Consider the following 21,928-nt stretch of genomic DNA (forward strand, 5'->3'; position numbering starts at 1 on the left):
CATGAGGTTAGAACAATGTGACTATGAGTTTGGACAGCTGACTGACAGATCCAAGTGGCCGCGGCACCTGTTGAACTCCCAGACCGATGTCCTCAAACCTATAATAAGAGCTCCCTGTTTTGCTTCTCCACCCCAGCACCGCCACTGGGACCACCTGTCTTCCAAGCTCAGCGCCCCAGCCACCCCCACCGGGAAGGGAGAGCTGCTCTGTCACCCCCGCTCCGTGGCTCAGCCCCCGCAACACACGCCTCAGCTGACCCGGGCACTGCGGCTGCCTTCTCATTCTCGCTGTTTTCCACATTTTTCTTTAATGAGTATTCCTTAACCAAAGGGAAAAAATAAACCTGATATAATTATCTCTTTTCCCGATTCCAAAAGTAACATATGTTCACCATAAAAAAAAAAAAACCTCCAATAATATAGAAACCTATGATAGAAGTGAGTCTCCTGTAATCCTGTCTCCCTGCAGCAGCCACTTAGTAGGTTGTAAATGTCTCCAGGATTTTTTTCTATGATGCTACCCACACCCCCATTTATATATTTAAATTTACTGAGTTCAACGTTCTCCAAGATGGCACCTTGACTTAAAAAGACCATTGGAACAGTGCTATCGGTAGGATAATAATGACAGTTGTAGCCATTTCAGATCATGGTATGGGCGTCTCAGTGGTAGAGTGCTTGCCCAGCATGTGTGAGGCTCTGGGTTCGGTCCCCAATACCTTAAAAAAAAAAATAAAAATAAAAGGCCACTTTAAACCCCTTATTATCAATGGAATGGGACACAAATAAATAACAACAGTAATAAACTAAAGACACCCTCTCATGTGAAATGGAGCAAGGAGACAAGATCCTACAAGTGGGCACTAGAGAGGGAAGAAGAGAGAGGCAGTGTCAGAATTCAGGGCTATGCTGCTAAGAGCACAGGAGTGCCGCCCCCCTCCTCCTCTCTGATGCTTCAGAGAGCTGCTGTTATGGGGCTGGACATGCCTCTGCCTGGCAACAGGCTCTCATCCCTGCCATCATTTGTGACTCTGATCTGTGAGCTCCGGACCCCTGAGCTACCCGCTTCTTTGGCAGGAACCCTGAGAAAAGAGGGTGCAGTTCAATTCCTCCCTTAACTAAATACCCTCTAAGTCAGGAAGCTTAATCCTGCTAGGTGGCTCCAACATATTCTTCCTCCTTTCCAACAGGCCCTTGAGCACTCAGGCTGGCCACCTTGAAGAATTATTTTTAGAATTCAGTTCAAAGAACTTTTCTCATATATAATTGCATTTTCTCTCAACAGTGCTGAGAGGTAGAGAGAAATCCATTGATTTGCTCACCTCATTCCACTGATGATGGCAACGAGGCACAAAGAGCTTCTACAACTGGCCCAACAATAGATCACAAATAAGTCTAACCTGGGACCAGCCAAGGAGTTTGGGAAAGGCGGCTAGAGAAGACGAACATTTTCTTCTGACCCTAGAGTTCCTCTGATCCCACCATTCGGCCACCTGCGTTTTACTAGATCCATTCTATGCATTTCTATCATATTCTTTCCATTATATCCATAGGGTCCTTGTCCTTCTCAAAAAACACTTCCGTCCATATCTGGGTTACTTATTTGTAAATTTACTAATGTGAACTTCAAAATCAAAATGATTGACCAACCCAGTGCTGATGAGCCTCACAGTGCTTCATTTCCTCATCTCCAGTGGCCATCGCCCACATTCACATTAGTTGACCACATTTGCGGCCACACCTCGAAACTCATCACTTGAAATTTCTCCATCTCTAATCTCAAAGGCTGCCTCCCCGATACATGACCACAGCCTCCTGCCCCACAGCCTCTCCTACACTCAGCAGGAACTCGACACGCCCATGACCTTCTTCCTTTCCCCATGCAGACCCACGCACACCCATGCACCCACTCCCCAGCTCCCAAGAGCTGACATCAAACTATGGATCAACCCAGTAATAGTCTAGTAGAGTTAAGAAGTCATCCAGTCACACCAATAGGCTCCCTCAAAAGGAACACTCTCCACCTTATTTAAAAAAAAAAAAAAAATCAATTCAGGGGGCTGCGGTTATGGCTCAGTGGTAGACCTCTCGCCTAGCACAGGTGAGGCACTGGGTTTGATCCTCAGCACCACATAAAAATAAATAAATAAAATAAAGGTATTGTGCCCAACTACAACTAATTCTCATATATATATATATATATATATATATATATATATATATATATGACAATTCAGAATGGATCATAGACTTCAATGTAAAACAAAGCTGTATGACTTTTAAAACAAAACACAGGGGACAATCATTAGGACCCAGAACTAGACAGTGAAATCTTAAGACTTCACACCAAAAGCACAAGCCATAAAACTACAGCCAATAAAATGAACCTCATGGAAAACTAAAACTTTACCCTGGTAAAAGTTGGGCTCTGATGAAGTGCTTTTGTCCTTACCCATGTGAAGAGGATGAAAAGATAAACTTCAGACAAGGAGAAAATGTTGATAAACCACGTATCTCACAAGGCACTTGTGTCTAGAGTAAAGAATTCCCAAATCTCAATAGTAAAAGTATACATATTGTACTGACACAAAAGACATAGCCAGACATTTCACGGAAGAGGGATGCACAGATGGCAAATAAGCACATGAGAAGATATGCAACATCATTAGTTACTAGAGAAATGCAAATTAAAGCCACATGAGATATTGCTACACACCTCTCACAGTGGCTAAAATAAAGGAGAGTGACGATACCAAATGCTGGTGAGGATGCAGAGAAACTAGACTGCAGGTGAGCGTGTAAAATGGTACTCTGGAAAAAAGCTGGGTGGTTTAAAAACAATAACAACTAAACATACAAATACTATGTGACCTGGCAATGCACAATCCTGGCAAATTATCCCATGGAAATAAAAACTTAGGTTCATACCAAAACCTGCATATGAACATTCATAGCAGATCTAGGATGACCAAAACCTGGAGTCAGCCCAGATACCCTGACGCGGATGAATGGTTAAAGAAATTGTAGGACAAACAAGACCACAGATTACTACTCGACAATCAAAAGAGACAAACTACTGATATATGCAGCAACTTGGATGAATCTCCTAAGAATTATGCTGAATGGAAAAAGAACCAATATCAAAAGGTTACCTCCAGTATGTTTCCACTTACAGAACATATTTGAAATGTTCAAATTTAGGTAGGGATAAGGTCGGAGAGAGTGGGATAGAGATGGGTATGGGGCAACCTCCCAGGACCTTGTGGTGCTGAACAGTTCTGTGTTCTGACGGTACAGGTAGACCCATGAACCTACAGGGGGACAACATTGCATAGAACTTAATATATGCACAAGTAAAACTGGGGAAATGTGAATTTAAAAAAAAAAAAAAAAAATCAGTGGGTTGTACAGATGTCAATGTTCTGGCTGTGGTACCACACTGTAGTTTTGCAAAAGTCAACCACTGGGGGAAATGAGCAGTGTATAAAGGATCTCTGTGGATAATGATCACTGTGTGTATTATTTCTTACAATTGCATTGTGAATCTACAATTATCTCAATAAAAACTTCAATTTGAAAGGGAAAAAAGTAATGTCTCCACCTTCCCTCGGGCCTTCACGGCTCTGCAGTTCCTTTGCTCACCCTGTCTATCCAGATCCCATTCCCCATAATGTCATACTGAGCCTGCTCTACTTTTCAAAAGCCCACAGCCCACTTCAGCCCATGTGGCCTAATCTTCATCTGAAGAACAGCAATCACCAGGTCTTCCCTCAACCCTCCTCCCATCTTCTTCCACTCTTCATTGGAGCAAAAGAAATCCAAGTTCCTTTAAAGTCAATTCTGGGTTTTGCTCCATCAAACACATCTTTAACCTACAAACTCTCCCCGCAACTAATCAAATGGCCGCGTCACCTCCTGTCTTTTCTTAACTTGCTATGCCCTTAAAGATACCATGTCTTAGGGGCTGAGCACATAGCTCAGAGTAGAGTGCTTGCCTCATGTGTGCAAGGTTCTGGACTCAAGTCCTAGCTCAAAAAAAGGAAAAGATACCATGTCTCCTTCCATGCACGACCAAATCTCTCCAAAGACTGGACAGTGGTAACGTTCCTTCTCAGTAGAGAAGGCAGACAAACTGAACCACAAAGCAATTTAATTTAACCACAGTTAAATTCCTGCTCCCCAATTTTTTAAGAACCATTTGAAAAGTTACATCTCATTCCCTGCTCATTTGTTTAGTTTTTATTGTTGTCTTGTATTTTTTTGTTTGTGTGTTTTTGTTTTTTTTAAACCAACGCTGAAAATGTGGTCTTATCTGTGTGGACCCAGACTGCAGCCTGGCCCTGTGACTCTCAATCCTGGTTCATCACCCTAATTATACAGGGGGCTTTTGGAAATACAGGTTCCCAGCACATCCTTTCAGAGATTCTGCGTTACCATTTGTCTTGGCCTTTTTTTGCCTCTCAAGTATTTCTGTTGGATGACAGTCGGGCACAGGAACCATTGACCTGTCTCCAGAAGAAGGCAATCTCTTCACTGTTCCCACAGCTACAGACATTCCATTTAAAATCCACAACAGTTTTGCCCTTGATAAAGTGTGAGGCTATCACCATCCATGTCCACAGCTTTCAGAATCACTTCAATGATGAGCCCCAAACCACTCCTACATCTCCAACCTGCCTCAGCTCCAGGCACGAATTTCCAACTCCCAGGCCATGCCCATCTGGATGGATGCCCAGAACCTCAAGCACATGACAAAATTCAGGTCCTCATTCCTGTCTTCTCTATAAACCTGCTTCTCCTGTCTCTACTCCTCATCTCATTTAATAGGCCGCCAACCTATCTCGCAAAAGTGGCACCGTGACATCAAACTCCTCATTTTCTTTCACAAATCACATCCAGTTGGCCGGTTCTGTTGGTTCCATCTTTGAAACTTTTTCCTCCCACTGACACCGCCAGCACCTCAACATAGGTCCGTGATCGCCCACTGGACTATTGCCACAGCCACACAGCTTTTCTTCAGGCCTTCAGATACGGCTTTGCAAAATATAGGGTGCCACATCTTCTCTCTTAAAATAATGCAATGGCTTCTCTCTACCCTCAGAATTAGCACCGACACCCTCCTGTGGTGTGCATGCCCGCCATGACACGGGGCCAGCCCACGTTTCCAGGCTCCTGTTCTGCTCCACCTCGGACATGCCCTCATTCTAAGCACATAAGAGCTACCCCTTTTCACGTCTCTGTGCCTTTACCAGGCCGTTTCCTTCAGTTAAATGCCCTTTCCTTCTCTTTCTCCCCAACATGGCAATTCTGAACCAAGGCTCCAGAAATCCTCTAAAGTTATATGCAATAATCCCATAACTACAAATGTGCATTCTTCTGGTGAGATTTACAACTCTCTGCATAGTCTCAAAAGGATCTATAATTTAATCGAAGTTTAAAAATCACTTTCCCAAAGTTCAAAGTCAGACAAGTGTCTGATTTCTGTTCGATTCTCTCGCTCCTTCATTCATTCTCATATATATATATATATATATATATATATATATATATATATATATATATACATATGAATTCCCCAACTATAAACAATCACATTTTTTGCTGCTCTATCACTAAACTGTGCACATCAAGTACAAAATATACTACTCCTTTTCTATCAGTATTATAGCCAGTTGCATTGACTGGATTGGTTATAAATGTCAGCTTCACAATGTATTTGCTGTCTTTGAGTAAGTATTTGCTGTCTTTGAGTAAGTAACTTGACCTTGCTGGGCCTCAGCTTCTTGGCTGTAAAATGGGGATAATTATAGCACCTTTATCATTGTTATGGGGGAAAAACAAGATAAAATAGCCTAAGGCAGTCTAAAACATAGTTAAAGGGTCTGGTTCAGACCCTTTCTCATCCATTTTAATTATTTTCTAACTGTTGTCCCCACTCACAGTCAAAGCACAATGCAGGCTCTCAGTGAAGGAATTTATAAATCCATCTCTTCCTGAATCCCAGGGCACATCCACTGCCACTCAAAGCCTTTGAAAAGTATAACTTGGTAATAATGTAGCATTCTTTTCCTGTTTCCTCCCTCATGGCCAAGTCTTGAGCCATCCTTAATTGGTTATTTTTTACCCTGGTTGCACAAGGGCTTACACCTTGTACATAAACCTTTGCATGCCCCCCACACATTAAGCTTCCCAATCAAAATGCCGATGACGCTGGCCTTGCTATTTTCACAGGAACCAAACTATTTCAAAATTCCCCGTTACTCATCTGTTCTGAGGATTCAAGAATTAACCCTTGCTCTCCTACTGTTCCTACTTGGAACACAAATCCCTCCCACCTCTTCAACTAACTTTTGTCAACACAAAATTGCAAAAAACGGGGGCTTTTCTTTCTTCATTTAAGAAGACAACAAAATAAACACTTTCCTCTTTTTCTTACCCCACTTTCTAGCCAATGCCTCTGACGACAGAGGCCCTCAGAGCTCAGAGGCTTCATCATCCACCTTTCTCCATTTAACCAGTAATTCCTTTCTTGTGTGCACATATTCAAACACTCTGCACCCCAGGCCCTGAAACAGAGCCTACAGGGATAGACAGGGCCCTGCTTCAGAGAGCTTTCCAGCCTGTTTGAGGGGCACAGCCCTTGGTGCTTCACATTTCTAACCAATCCACTTGAAACAACAGGTCAGAAAGAAGAGAGGTAACCAAAGCAAAGATGGCACACTAAGTCAGATGGAGATCTAGGAATAACAGTTCAGGCCCCTAGGGGCATTTCCCAAGGCCTGGAGACCCTATAGGCTCGGTTGGGTTTGATGCCCACTTCCACATCAGGGCCTTCGGGGCTCCACAGACACAGCCGGCATACTGACCCACAGAGACAGACCGTGAGAGTACACTCTTGCAAAAGGACAGTCCTGTGTTGCCTGGATCAGGTGGAGCTTGGGGACCACAACTGCAGCTTCCTTGGCCATGATGATCAGCCAGCATACACTCATGTTTGCTAGTGAGTGCTCTCATTAATACCCCTGGTCAGTTCTACCCCAGCTCTCTAGGACTGACCAGAAGGCCTAATGTCCCAGGAAGAAAGGGTTCCTCTCTGGATCTGTACTGAGCAAGGTCCCTAAAAGGACTTGCTCACAAAAGGAGAAAGATACAGACAAGCAATTGACCCACCGGGACTCCTTGTACAATCCTAGGGCACTAGAACCTTCCAGATGTCTTTCTGGACACCATCAGGGCCAGCCTTGTGATCTGCAACCCTCTCTGCCATGTTATTTGAGATGCTTTTCTTCTGCCAGCATCGAGCCAGGTGTCCTGGACTTTGGTAGCCAAGAACAGGCTTCAAAAGGCTAAGTGGAAGGTGACCATCTTCAAAGAGCCTTCAGACTTCCCAGAAATCTTTGGCACACAGCCCTGACCTCAGGTCAGTTTACTGCAAATGAACTTGTGAGAGCTCCATGAGGGCAGGGTCTGTGTTTGTCTGGTTCACTGGTGTCTGACAACTAAGAGCACAGGGCTGAAGTACAGCTGGTATTCAATACTGACTTGTTGAATTAATGGACCCAGAGTTGAAACCTTCTAGCTATACCATCCATACTAGCCAACTGCAAGGCAGTTACCCCTGTCTGCCTCATCAGTAAGTAGGGACCAAAATATCCACCTCAGGGCATGGTTATGAGCATCAGTTGGAAATTACATGTAAAGGACTTAGCACACAGAGAGGCAGAGAGCACTTCTTTGTTTTCAGTTTGTAAACACTTAAGCTTTCACTGTATGCCAGATGCTGTTTAAACATCATAGGGAGATTCCAGATCACAATTAGTTCATTTAGTTCTTGCGACAATCCCGGTGAAGTAGGATCTAGTTAACCCTCCTTTGGAGCTGAGGAAATTGGGACAGTGAGAGGTAAGGCAACTTGCACAAAGCCTAATACCTAGACGTGCAGGGCCAAGATACACAGAAATTACAAAGTCCAAACTGTCAAGCACTGCACGTGCCAGCCTCTACGGCCATCAGTAAAAGCTGGTTTCTGTCTTTCCCCTTGCTTGATTCTGGGGACTATCTGACCACGTTACAAGACTGGTATATTCAATTACAAAAGAAATAGGTCTAGGTATTCCCATGGTTCACTGCTTTGTTTTGTCTTGTTTTAAACTATGGTCTACTCCCCCAAAATCCAATTTCACAGAAGTCTGTTGACTTCCCTCCCATCTTGTCCTCCTGCTATCTCCTCCCCCACTCTCTACCAGGGGAGGGGGAAAAAACACAAGTATGTAAAAATAAGAAATGCCAAAGGAAAACAGATGCAGAGAAAGAGAGCAAGCCCACAGGAACGAGTGTGCATGCCCTTAGGAACAAAGTCAAAGAAGGTCGCACCCCCTCCTAATCATCTAAGAATAACTGCCTACACACTGGGGAGCCCAAGGCAGAAGCAATCTATCCACATAGAGACCAATGACAAAAGTCCCAGCTCCCCTGCAGACCAAGGAAACAAGAGAGAATCAAGCCATCCCCTCCAATGGATGAAACCTCATCATAAACAGCACTTTCCATTCTTTCTCTCCGAGATTGCATTTGCTCTACTGCCAACCATGAAGGAAATTTCATTACCAAAATAAATCACTTGACCTTGCTTCTCCAATGGTTCAGGATTAGTGACATCACAGAGCACTCTACAAAGGCTCAGAAATATCGGAACAACCAACCCCCTCAAGAAAAAACACTCGGTATTTCATCACTAAAGGACATTAAATTATTTTGATTTCACTGCACGGAATCCCAAATACTTTCAATGTTTTCATTTTTAAAACCCTTAGAGAAAAAGTATGCTCTTAAGAGTAAGGTCATAAAGAGTATGGCCTTAAGAACTGCTGCTTCCTGATCTGGTTTGTGTCCTGATTCATGTATGTACAATGGGGAACAGGACAGAAGCCGAAGAACGGCGCTTCTGACCCTGCATGACTCCATCGCCAGGTGGCCAGGCCTTGCTCGCTGTGAAGAATCAACTCTGTCCCATTCTCAGAGTCCCAGGCAGGGCTCCTCTGAAGGTGCCCCATCTCCATCTGCCATAGCCCAGCTTCCAATGTTTCCCTTTCCAGTTCTTCCAGGTGGACCAAAGAAAGGGAGTTGAGTGGAGGTATTTTCTCCCCAGGGAGGTGGGGGTGGCTACAGGGGCAGTGCAACAAATCCATCTCTTGTACCCCGATCCAGAAACAAAACGCCATGGGCTGCATACTCTGCCTGATGAAAAACCCACGACCAAATGAGCTATATTCCCAATGCAGCTCCCTCAAAAGGACTGCTTCATTTTAAATCACGCTGGCCACCAATTACGGCCACGTAATTCATGGACTGGCCACGGTCTGTAAATGCATCATTGGCTTAAGGAAAAAGAATCCACAGGTCAAGAATATGTGCACCAAGGAAGCACTGAGTCCGAGTCCCCTGGTTGCTAAAGACACATTCCTACAAGCAGCAGTACATTTGCAATAACTGATCATCTTGCTGACTTACACGTCCTGAAATCCCAGCATTCCCAAATGGAAAAGTCCATCAAAGACTCCATGGATATCATCTACTCTACCGTTTTTTTGCAGGTGGGTGGGGGGGATGAGATTAAGACCAAAGGTTAATCTGTTCAAATTCATTGCTGATACAACACAAGTCCAAAGTTTCTCATTGTTTTCCTAGCTTACTATCTGTGAGACCAAATTACTAACAAGAGCCCTTACACAATTATTTTCACATGAAAATATTTTTATGATTAAGTTATCAGCCAAGTGGTTGAATATCAGAGCTGCTATCTAAAAAGTAAAATCTCAACAGAGAACGAAACAAAACTGGAGTTGACAAAAATTAACTTTGGCTTTGAATTGTGTCCTTGGCCCTGAAGCCCCTTCTAGATGGGGCAGGGCTCTCTTGGTATTCCTAGTGAGAAATTAAGTGAAGTAGTTATTCCAACAAGGACTTCCAATCTTATGCCATTATTTTAGATTAAAACAATTTCTGGGGAAACAAACTATACAGCTAGCTCCCAAAGCCACCCTGTATATAATAAAGCCATCTTCAAAGAAGGCTAGAAGATTAAAGTATTTTTTTTCTGCCTAAGAGGCCTGGGGGAGACATCTTCAGGTATGAGGACAAGCCCTCAGGAGCAAACAGGCTGCAGAAGCAAAGCAGAAGAGAAATACCACAGAGCATCTAGGCCCTGACCTTCTGCCCACGGCAACTGAGTTAGCTGTTCCTTCCCGACTCCGTGTCACTAGACATGAAGGAGCTGCTCTAAGAAAGATATCAGGAGAGCCTTTAAAACAAACGCCGAAGGTTTGGACTCGCCCTCTCCCAGTGCATGGCAGGCTAAGGGGCTCCAATACTGCAGAAAGCAAAACTGTCCTTGTTTCCATTACATCATCCAAGTTGGAGGGGAGAGTGGGGTGGGAGCACAGCTGGTGGCAGCTGTACCACCATCTGCCTTCTCCTCAGCAGTGTGTGCTGGCTAGAGCAGCAACCTCCTACAGCTCCTGACAGAGGAGTAAAGGTACAACACCCTGTCCCGGAAAAGAGTTCAAATTATTTAGAAATAAATCACTCCTATGATAAGTTAACAACCTCTGATAGGTTGCTGAGCTTGTTCTCTGTGAGTTTTAGGTTATTTGTTTGCATCTCTTTAGACTCGGCTACAGTGCAAACTCTGTCAACTCTGTGCCCAATTAGACAAGCAGAATGTATAAGCAACTACCTTCCATCTGCTTTCCAAAGGTAAGCAGCCAAAAAGTACTGATCTGCAGCTGGAAGCATTGATAGAAGGAGGGGCGGTGCCCGAACCCAACCTAGCAACCCTCATAGATGGGTACTTGCTGCTGTCTTGGCATCCTAAGCTAACTGGTTAACAGAGTCTCACCTTCCTCACACTCCTAGAGTTTCCTTCAGAACACACTGCAAGGCATCCCCCTGGAGAAGGGAAGGCTGGCGAGAATGGTCTGGGGGTTAATGCCTCATCTGGCATTCAACTGCAAACTGGCAGCAGAGATGCAAACAAGTGGTTCAAGGATCTGATCAGGCCCATGCATGTGTTTGTATCTGGCCTGTACAGCATTGTTTAAAAAAAAAAAAATTTTTTTTTAAAAACCTGTTGGCTTTTGTAAGAAGAGATTTCACATAAACATCTTGAATATTGGGCTCTTCCTGTGGGAAACGGGTACAGGTTTCAAGAGATTTGGTGGCAGCAGGCCCCCATGCCTCTGTGGCACCAGTTTCCAGGAGATAAGTGCCAGCGCTATGATTACATTGAGCCAGTGAGCTGAAGAGGACTGCGTAGACCACTGCAACTACCTATGTCCCCACCCAGACCTCAGGAGCTTCCACTGTAACACCACTGAGCATGCAGAAAGATAAAGCCCAGGGATTGCTTCCCCTGCGGTCCGCTACTGACACTCCTCTTCAGGTGAGAGTTACCTGGATAACAAACTGTAATTCTACAAAGATCATTCAGCCCAGTACAATGGATGATCACACTCAAAGGCCAATTAAATCTCTCCTCGACCACAATAGCAGGTAGTAATTCGGAGGAACGTTCCAGGCCACTTACCATACATTTTGCCTTCGTCTGATAAGATGATTTTCCTCCTCCCACACGGTGGATAGATAGCCAGGGCCTCCTGAAAGCTCTGCTCAATGTCGGGGCTCCAGACTCCTTCGGCATCGTTGTCTATCGGCTTATCTGCAGAGTCACTCATCCTTTCCATGTTTTCGGCAGGGCTCTCGCTGCCGCTCCAGCTACTGGGCTCAATTTTGGCGGTTGGATTTTCCAAGCCGAAGCCTGGAGCCTTTTCAAGAAAATAAACCTAAAAGAGAAATCACAAAATAGTATAAGAACGCAGTATCCACAAACATTGCTAATTCTACTGCAAGTTCTTCAGGCTCCAGCTTTGCTTGGAAAATAACTCCTAGGACAGAATATGGAATTTTGAGGCGCAAGTGGCTTCCGCTACACAGAAGGGCAACGCCAGGCAGAAGAGCTGGATGGCTTCAGAGATGAGAGGAAATTTTCTCCCCGAAATAGGACTCATTCAGAACTGCAAGTTTTGTAGGGACTCGTATGAAAACCATTTACTAAGTGCCACTGTCTACTACAGATGCTTTGCTCAATGATAATCAAATCTCCATAGCACAAGAAGTTGTTTATAAGAAAATAAAGCAAAATAAAAGCTCCAGTGTAGCAATTGGCATCATAACTGAAATGGTACAGCATCCCAACATGAGATCATCACATGAAAGATGGTGGCAGGAACGAGGAAGGCAGGAAGAAGATGATTTTATTATCCTATTATTCATCCTACCAAGTCAGCTGTGCCAGCTGACCTGGACCTATGGCATTGATCTTCAGGGCTCTTAGTCTGTACAGTCAGGTCACTTTAACACTCAGCTCCGAAACGATAACCTCATGGCAGGGACCATATCATCCCCACCTGTCTTTCTACAACACCCACCAAAAGTGCCTGGCACACTTGAGGAAGTGTTCCACACCTACATGGGGCACTTGGTCTCTTGATTCCTGATCACATGGGGGGCCCTTTCATTTATTTTTCTATAGTACTGAAGATTAGAGAACTAAAAGAAATCTTTGCAAAAATTAATTCTCCTTGAATTATGCATGAAACTTATGGTCATAAAAGGATAAGCTTTCTAAACAAATGTCACACTGGCTTAACACCAATGTGAAAAGGATCTAATCCAGTACTCCCTGCTGTCCTACACACTAACATATCAATATTCCTTTGTTGAAAAGACATCAGATCATTAATTCAAAGTCCTTCCTAAAAGGGGGAGAATAACTGCTCCTGGGGATTAATGTAAAGGGGGAGGCACAGGGCCTGAATAGGGAGGGCTTCTGTGACCACTGCTTATGCCCGCCCGCCCACCCTCTCAAATATGTGCAATATTTCAAAAGAAGCGCTCAGGAGGAAAGCAGCACTGGTCAATCAATCCACATCCCAAGGTCATCACCAGGACCATCACCTGAGAGCAAGTGGCTTGTCAAACTGCATCCAGTGCCCCGGTCCTTTGCCACCAGTAAATCTCAACAGATCCCTGGTACAGAAACCCTGAGGCACATGAATATCACACAATCAATAGTTTCACTAATGGGTGCTTTTGGCTTCTCACCCTGACAGCTTTCTAGATTTGGCAACACCTGGATTAAAAAGAAAGAGGGAGGGTGGGGGAGAACCACTCTCGGGTTGTCGGCCTTTAAATGTTGCCACTGAGCCATCATTCAAAGAACATGTCAGCAAAGTATTTCCTACCCCTTACCAACACACGGCGTACATTTACACAGGACTTCAAAAACGAGCAGACCTTAAGGTATAAATTATGCTATAAGTAAGGGTTTTAAATTGACCCCCAGGTGAACTCTATGATGCCTACGGCGTGGGCCTTTTGAATTCTCAAGCTATTACATTTTGTGTTGGGACCTAAGCGTCTTATAAAACAAGAATAGAACTGTACACTGTCCTAGAGTCTTTCCCGCACCAGGGCGGCCTACTGGAGACAGGGAGAGTTAGAGGGAACTCTTTGGCAGTGGCTAGCCATCTTCTCCCTCCTCACCTCTCCCTGAACAAAACAAAAAACCAGAACAACAAAATATACAGAACTAGGGCTAGAGGTGTAGCTTGGTGGCTGAGCACTTGCCTCGAATGCTTGAGGCACTGGGTTTGATCCTTAGCACCACATAAAAAAAACTAAAAATAAATAAATAAAAGATATTATGTCCATCTACAACTTAAAAAAAAAAAAAACTTACAGAACCACGGGCCAGGCCTTGAGCTCTAGACAGCTCACAGCGATGAATCCACTCCAGAGAGCCACATATTAAAATAAATGGTAGGGGTGTCCTGTGCTCCACCAGTCTAGTAATGGGATTGAATCCAGGACAGTGAGAGCTAACAGAAGGGGCTCAGGACCTTTGCCTAGAAAGAACATTTTGACTACAACCGAAAGCCAAGCTCTAGACCAAAATATACCAACAACCCGTGCAATGCTCTAAAACATCTCATCCGCTGATCACAGTCTACGCTTGAACACCACCAATGATGGGGTGCACTAAGGCCTCAGTACTGACAGCCTCCATCATGCCTGCACACCAAAATTCTTCCACTTATTAGACTAAAAACCATTTCCTAATTAACTAACTTCTACCAATCTACCCTTGAACATCCATCCATCCCTTAGGGGAGCAGATCTCTCCCAGAACACTTATTTATTATGTACCTGTCTTTTAGACCAGACACCATCATCCTCTGCCCACCCCTCAGGAGCACATTCCAATTTGTCCATGATTCTCAATAAATGGCACCCAGAGGTGAACTTCTGATCCCTAAAACCTCCAAGCTCCCACCTCAGGGGCAGTTTCCTTAGTACTGTGTCTTGTGCAATTGGTTTCGGAGCTTATTAAATTTCTTTATTTTTCACCTCAGCCCATGGCCCAAAGGTGGTAAGATCCTTCTGAACCCTCACAGCTAAGCCTAGAGTCCTCAGACACTGAAACACCTCTGGAGAACTGTCTGTCCCAGTAGAGGGAGAAGACCCATTCTATGGATGTTCCCAAGAAAAGGAAAGACTTTCTGCCAGCTGAACTATACAGAGGTGAACTATCACAGAAGGCAGGCAGCAGGGTGCTGCAAACAGTCCCTCCAAGTTCCTGCAAAGGCTCAGTCCGAAGTCCTTGGTTGGTTGGGGAACACTACACCAAAAAGCATTAATTATTCCACCTGTGCAGGAAGTCCAGACTCCATTCTAAACATTCCCATGTTTTCATGCATTTATTGCAAAGGGAAGAATTCTGCATCCAGGCGCTTGTAATTTGGTCAACTAGAGTTCCGCAGGATGGAATAACCTACTCTGGACTTGGGCCAGCACACAGCCTCAGACACCACCTGATATATAATCCACAAAGTTACTCAGGCCCTTGGTTTTACAACCCAATTGTAAGATGAGGCCCTGTATGGGCAGAGAGTTTCCGATCACAAGACTGGAAATGGCTGAGAAAACACTCCCCAGGCTGGATACCGAAATAACCATTCTGGCATTCCATCCCTCAGCTCAAAATCCACCTCATCCTGGAAACTGTCCTTGTATCCACTGGCTCTGAGTATTAGCCACACTTTCAGAGTATTCTAAAAATACACAGACCTGGTTAACCACCACCCAGTCTGCCTCAGAATTTAATGTATAGGATAAATTCCCACTTAAGATCTAATTAAGTAAATTATGTGCAGAATATCTGCATCTGCAGAAGTGATGTCTTCACCTCCCTTACACATCCTTTGAGCAAGGGAATCCACCTTCCCTCAATCCAGTCAACAAAAAAGAACATGGTACAAGGGCAGGGGGTGACGTGGTATTAAGATTCAAACCAATCTGGCTTCCAAACGTGACTCACCCATGAGCCACATAGCCCAACTAAACTCACCTCTCAGAAGCTCAAGTTCTCGCTTGTAAAATGAAGGAGATTAGAAGTTAAATTCAATCCTCCTACAGAAAATTCACTAAACTCATAAAGAGTGAGAAGAGTGATGATACTCTGTCATCTGTGAAACCAGGCGGTCGCTCACTTATTTTCAAGTCCATCCTCTCTTAGACAATGGTGCACTTTATGATCCCAAAATAGCTACTCAAAATGGGATGGTGCAGAAGCAAAGGAATGTCCCTTCCTCATGGTTCACTTTGGGAAGTAGACTTACAAAGGATCTTCTTGAGGTCTTCAGATGACTAAATGGAAAAGTTAAATTGGTGACAAACTGGGGAAGGAGACTGATAAGTTATGTTATGTGCATGTATAAATATGGCACAATGGATGCCACTATTAGGTATAATCATAATGCACCCATAAAAGTAAAATTAAAAATCAAATTTTTTTAATTGATGAAAAATTTCTAAGATTCACCTAAATCCAAACTTTTTTTTTTTTTAATAGGTTCAATAGTTTCCCTCTTCTTCTGAACAGGGGTTGGTTCAATGAAACAACCCTTTCCATAGCATACCTCCAAGGAAAAGAAAGGAGGTGGTAAGTTTTTGTTGAAAATAGACCCCCTCCACCCAAAAAAAGAATATTACGTAACCCAGTGTAACTCAGCTTCCCTCAAACACTTTTCTGAAAGCTCCTTGTTTCCTGAAACTCTTCCCAGCCACGCTCTAATAAACTCCAAAAACAGCTGTTCCCAGTGATCCGAGTGAATCTAACTGCCCCACCAGCCACATTCCCTAAATGGATAATCTCTTCACAATCCACAGACCCTTCAAGAAGGGTCACAGGGATTCAGGGGAATGAGCATGATGTGTGTCTCAGACCCACACATTCTGTTTTGAGCTCTTAGGGGCAGGCATATAGGGGGAGACCCTCAGATACCTGTATACCTGACACAATTCCACTCAGCGAGCACCCGCCAAGGGGTGAGATGGGAGGGGTCTGCTCCCTCTGAATCTTAATTCCTGTGAGTCTTCCACAACGTTAAGAATCTCACCCACTTTCAGATGGTTAAAAGACTCAATGAAATGCCACTGAATGTGAGGGTCACCAAAAAACCCTGTTTTAGCTGGTGTCTTACTTCATATCCTATAAGGCAGCCCTGGGAGTTTAGGACTCTCTGTCCACTCAAGTCACCCAGAACCCTGTGGCCCTTGTAGTATCTGTATGCCTCAGTTTCCATTGTAAACTCCCAAAGGAGACAACTCAGTCACTTACCCTCTTGTGTTCCCACAGATTCTGCCCATAATAGAATTGGGTGAGTTGGCCACGGCTCCCATCACCTGCACCCCAGTGTCCTGGAGAACTGAGACTACTAGGCTCACCATAGCCCCCCAGTGCTGACACAGGACACGGCTCACAAGTAGTCAATAAAAGAAAGAATGAACCAACAACCAGATGACATGGGCAGTCCTTGAGAACAACAGGACTGAGCTCATCCCCCAGATTATATATAAGTGAGAAGGGGAAGGGTTTGGGCTACTTTCCCATCCCTCACGCTGACTCTGGCCAAAGTTCCACATGAAGAGTAAGAGCCCTGAAAGAAATCAGCACATGAGGAAGACGCAGGAGGATGCAGGGGAGATAGAGTCTGGACCAGCCAGCCAGCTCCTCGTTAAGAACTGACTGCGATTTCTGACAAGCAAACGTCCTTCTATGCTGCAGGGGTGAGTCAGATTTGGGTCCTCTAAGAGGTAAGCCTCTTCGATAAAGAACAAGCCTTATTGTAAGGAAACTATCTTACCTTCTCTATTTCCCTTTTCTTTTGACCACAAGGGGAAGGAAAGAACCAGAAGAAGGCAACCACAGGAAAGCTCTAAGGAACACAAACTGGCAAAGGTGCGAAGACCAGAAGCCAAAGAAACGGCCAAGGGAGAAATCCAAAGGGATGAATGCTGGCCAAAGCCAACCTGTGAGTGGTGAGTGGGAAACACTCGGGGAGATCAGAGATCGGCTAGGAACCCGAAGATCAGGAGGCGACAGCAGTGGGCCGGGAGGGAGCCGCTACAGGGTCCAGAGAGTGTCACACGGCTGGAATGATATTTATAGTACACAACTCAACTGAGCATTTGATGCCTCGAAGGTCACTGTGATCTTAATGAAAGCCCAGATTTTTCTCTTAAGAGAAAAGCTGCCCTAAAAAAAAAAAAAAAAAAAAAGCGGGGAGGGGTGTGGACACAACTAGGGGAAAAGATGATCTGCTTCCCAATGTGACCTGGCATTTCAAATACAAATACCACCTTCTCCCAGGGAACCAGGTCTTAAGCACAATGACAGAAGCTTTTGCCTACAGAATCTTATTTAATCACTGCTTGACACCCCCGGTGTTATCCCCTTCTTAGGGGCTCCAGAGATCTGAATAAGTTACCCAAATCATATACTTCACAGTTACCCAAATCATATACTTCCAGGAGCCTTTTCTCAGATGGAAAGCGTATTCCGCGGGAATTTCCAACTCACTACACCCTCACTAGACAGTGGGAGGTAGCAGAGCTGAATTCTCGGCTCTGTCCATGACTGACATCATGGAACACAGTCTAATTAATTGCTAATGAATAGTGATGATACTGACTCACCTCCCTGAGCAGTTGGGAGGAATGTCAGGCACTAATGATGGTTAATCACTTTTGCATATGTAAAGTGGGGCATGTAATTATTTTCCTACCATTTCAGATGCTAGCCAACCTTGCTAACAAGTGGCCTGAGTAATACAGGTGAGGAACAGCAGCCTAGATTATGCCAGCAACCACCAGATCAATGGAACTGCACAACATACGTCCCTGTCAGAGAGCAGAACTCGCGGGGAATGCAGACACTGAGAATTGAAGCAACATCTGCCACGCAGCCAGTGAACCTCAGTGTCATATACTCCAATTGTCAACAGGTTCCCTCTACTTTCAGCAGGAAGGAGCGGATAATTACTCCTCATTTTCAAAAATCATTTCCGTATCAACAGAATACTATCAACAAGCCCATACCTCTTCACCAAGACTCCAATTCTGAGCACCCAGTAGAGGACTTAACATTACCATCCTGAGATTCCCTGATTAATTCTCAGTTTGATCAGCCCTAAGTACTTGCCCAGGTGACAGCTCAAGAACAGCTCTAATTGATTTCATGCTATGCAGCTCTGATGGAACCACTTTGTTATCAGCTTTTAGGGGAACTACCTTCCCCTTCCCCGTAACAAACCTGCCAGCCATTGAGAATAGAAAGCCTGCTCATTCCTTTCTCCCCATCATCACCACCAGTCAAGCTGATCACTGTCCTCCTTCATTGGTGGATTCCTTCAACAGGACACAGCCCCATTCTCAGTGCCAGGCAATCTACTCATCTGACCATTCTGATGCAAGGCGGGGAGCCTTAGAGGGAAACCTGAGCTGGATGAACCTGCAGCCCAAGTTATGGATCCCCAAGAGGTGGGCAATTAAGCCCCAGAAATACACTGCACACCCACAAACAGAAACTTCTTTCCAGCTTCAAAACACCAGCGTCCATGGTAAGCAGCTGTCAGTAATTCAAAAGGCAAACTTGTAGGCCCTGTCTCACGAGTCAAAACACCAAGAATAGCTCCCTGGTTCTAATAGGTTTACAGAGTGAACGAACATTCCAGGTGGACCAACCAACCATGATGCTTACTAAAAATAAAGAAAACAAACACCAGGAAAAATAACCCTCCTTAGCCACTAACCTATGCATAATATCACTTTCTCAGTAAGGTTCACCATCAGATTATCAGGATATGTTAGCATTTTTAATGACAATGGCTATAAATTAAAAATTAAACATAGAAAGCTCATATTTTAAAAGACAACAACACGCCATATAAATATACGCACTGTGTTTGGACAAACCCTATAACAACCATTTCCAGAGGGTGCACTCCTTGGGTGGCAAGTCTACGGGTAAGTGCTAGGGAGTCACCCCTACTTACAAAAGGCCAGTGGAGACTCACCACCCAGTGTTACAGTCTGTTGCCAGCTAACTTAATGATATGTTAGCTCTGGACTCACTCCAGGGCCCAGCAGCTGACCTGCCCAGATGCGGGCTCCTGGGCTGATTCAGAATTCTAATTGTGTTGCATCAGAAATGGCCTTATTCTATGTGCAAAAATGGCCCCCTGCCTCCTTCAGGATCCATGACTTAGAATACTTCTCTCTCTTGCCATGCCTCCATCTATTCTGGATATTTAGACAGGGATGCTGAATGTCGGGGAGTCTCATTGGGCATAAGCCAATCAACAAGAAAAACTTAAATCAAGAGAGCACTTTAAGGGACTAAGTTGTAAAGAAGCAGCTCTTTGGTTCCTCTTCCATAGAGGCTGGCATTCAAATGTCCTCTAAAGGTCCAATGGCGAGGCTGAGGCTATAGCTCAGTGGTAAAGCGCTCACCTCACATGCGTGAGGCACTGAGTTCAATCCTCAGCACCACATTAAAAAATAAATAAATAAATAAATATACTGTGATCCCTACCAGAGCACGATGTGTATGCAACCTCCATTCCAATTAAAAAAATAAATAAAATAAAGGTCCAATTGATCCACATGGATCTCACCACCACTTGCATCAAGATCCAATATCTAGGCTCCTGTATGTCCACAAGGAAAAAAAACTCCTATTTCCTCTCAGCCCCAGGTAATCATCATATGGTTGGTTCATCATGATGCTTTTTTTTCCCCTTTCCCACCCATTCGACTATTACTTTCTAACATGGGTATTAGGATCTCAGGATCCAAGCGTACATATCCTAATTATCAACCCAAATCATACATAGGTATTTTTTGAATTCTAAAACATGATCATAAATTTAACTCCTAGGGAACAGAAACAGAACCTGTGTAATCTCAAGGACTTAGGACAATGTCACATAACATTAGGACACTGTATAAAAATGAGATGGGGGTGAGGGGGAGAGACAGGTAAAACTGACCTATTAGAATAAATCCAGTTCTTATGCAATCATAAAGAAAAATACTAAAGCTGAATGACTTTTAGTGGCCCAAATTAAGACTCATCATAAAGTATACTCATGAATATAGGATGGTATTGGAGCAAAGATATACAAAATAAACCAATGGATTGCAACAAAAACAAATATATATACACATTCACTTAATTTGTGATAAAGGTTAACACTGCACTGCTTTGAATAAATGACAGTTTTTAACTGTCATTTATTGATACCCACAGGAAAAAATAAACTTGACCCCCACCTCACACCATACCATACAACCAATCAAAAATGGATTTTAAATTTGAATGTAAAAAGCAAAACAATAAAGAATGCAGAAGAAAATCCAGCAAATTTATCTATATGTCATTAAAGAATGCAAATATTACTTTGAAAGAACAGAATGTAACTGGACATGGTTAATGTGTGCCTATAATTCTAGCTACCTAGAGTACTGAGGAAAGAGGATAGTCTTAAAATTAAAAATTCAAGACTCACTTGGTTATTATAGTTATCATAAAAAGTTTCGTACATGTGTCATTTTATATATTTGTAACACTGAACAGAGGTTTTATTGTTAGCTTTTCAGAAAAGCATGTTCATCTTGAAAAAGAAATATCAGTCCATGGTATCAGATCACTCATGTGTATTTTAAATGACTGATCTTGCTAACAAATTTAAGAAGTCTGTGTTAAGAAGCAATTGATAAAGACAATAAAATAAATTTTTAAAAAAGTTCAAGACCACTCTAGGCAACATTGTAAGACCTTCCTCAAACCCCGTCTCAAAAAAAAAGAAAAAAGGTAAAATAGACATTAAAATTTATTTACTTCCTTCCATTGAATGAACCATTAAGAAAATAAAAAGCAAGCCACAAAATGAAGATCTTCGCAACCCATGTATTCAAGAGACTCAATGTTGATACTAAAGAATTCCTACAAAAATAAGAAATCACACAACAGGAAAAAAGTTACAAGTATTTTATAAAAGATAACCAAATGGCCAATGAAGGTTTGCTGAACAAACCTACTTACCAAACAGATGCAAATTAAAATCATGTGATACCACTACTTAGCCACTACAATTGCTAAAATTAACAACTAATAATACCAGTGTCACCAAGGAGGTAGAACATCTAGAACTCTCAAGCCAGCTGATAGGAGGGGGAATTGGTAGACACATTGTGGAAAACTCTTTAGTAGTATCTACGTACAAAAACTGACCATGTGTATACCTTCTGACTCAGCAATTCCAAACCCTATATATATATATATATATATATATATATATATATATATATATATAAAACCCAAAGAGACACATGCTTATCTTCACCAAGACAGATACAGGAATGTTTATATATTCATTACTTATAATAGCGAGGAACTGCCAAATTTTTTAAATTAACAATAGGATATATAAACCACAGCATATTCGCAAAATAGAACGTTACACAA

The 21,928-nt window shown here is 43.4% G+C and overlaps 1 protein-coding gene across 3 annotated transcripts in view; it reads right to left on the minus strand.

The window, feature by feature from the left end:
- Nucleotides 1-21,928, minus strand: part of Tead1 (TEA domain transcription factor 1) — a 255,274-nt gene that overhangs the window by 159,725 nt on the left and 73,621 nt on the right. For all 3 annotated transcript variants that reach the window (XM_027942365.2, XM_071616382.1, XM_071616383.1), the window contains exon 2: nt 11,585-11,840. In XM_027942365.2, coding sequence (XP_027798166.1) covers nt 11,585-11,741 — 157 coding nt within the window. In that variant the 5' untranslated portion in view covers nt 11,742-11,840. The remainder of the gene's footprint in view (nt 1-11,584; nt 11,841-21,928) is intronic.

Source organism: Marmota flaviventris, chromosome 9 (genome assembly GCF_047511675.1).
Source record: "Marmota flaviventris isolate mMarFla1 chromosome 9, mMarFla1.hap1, whole genome shotgun sequence".
Lineage (NCBI taxonomy): Eukaryota > Metazoa > Chordata > Mammalia > Rodentia > Sciuridae > Marmota > Marmota flaviventris.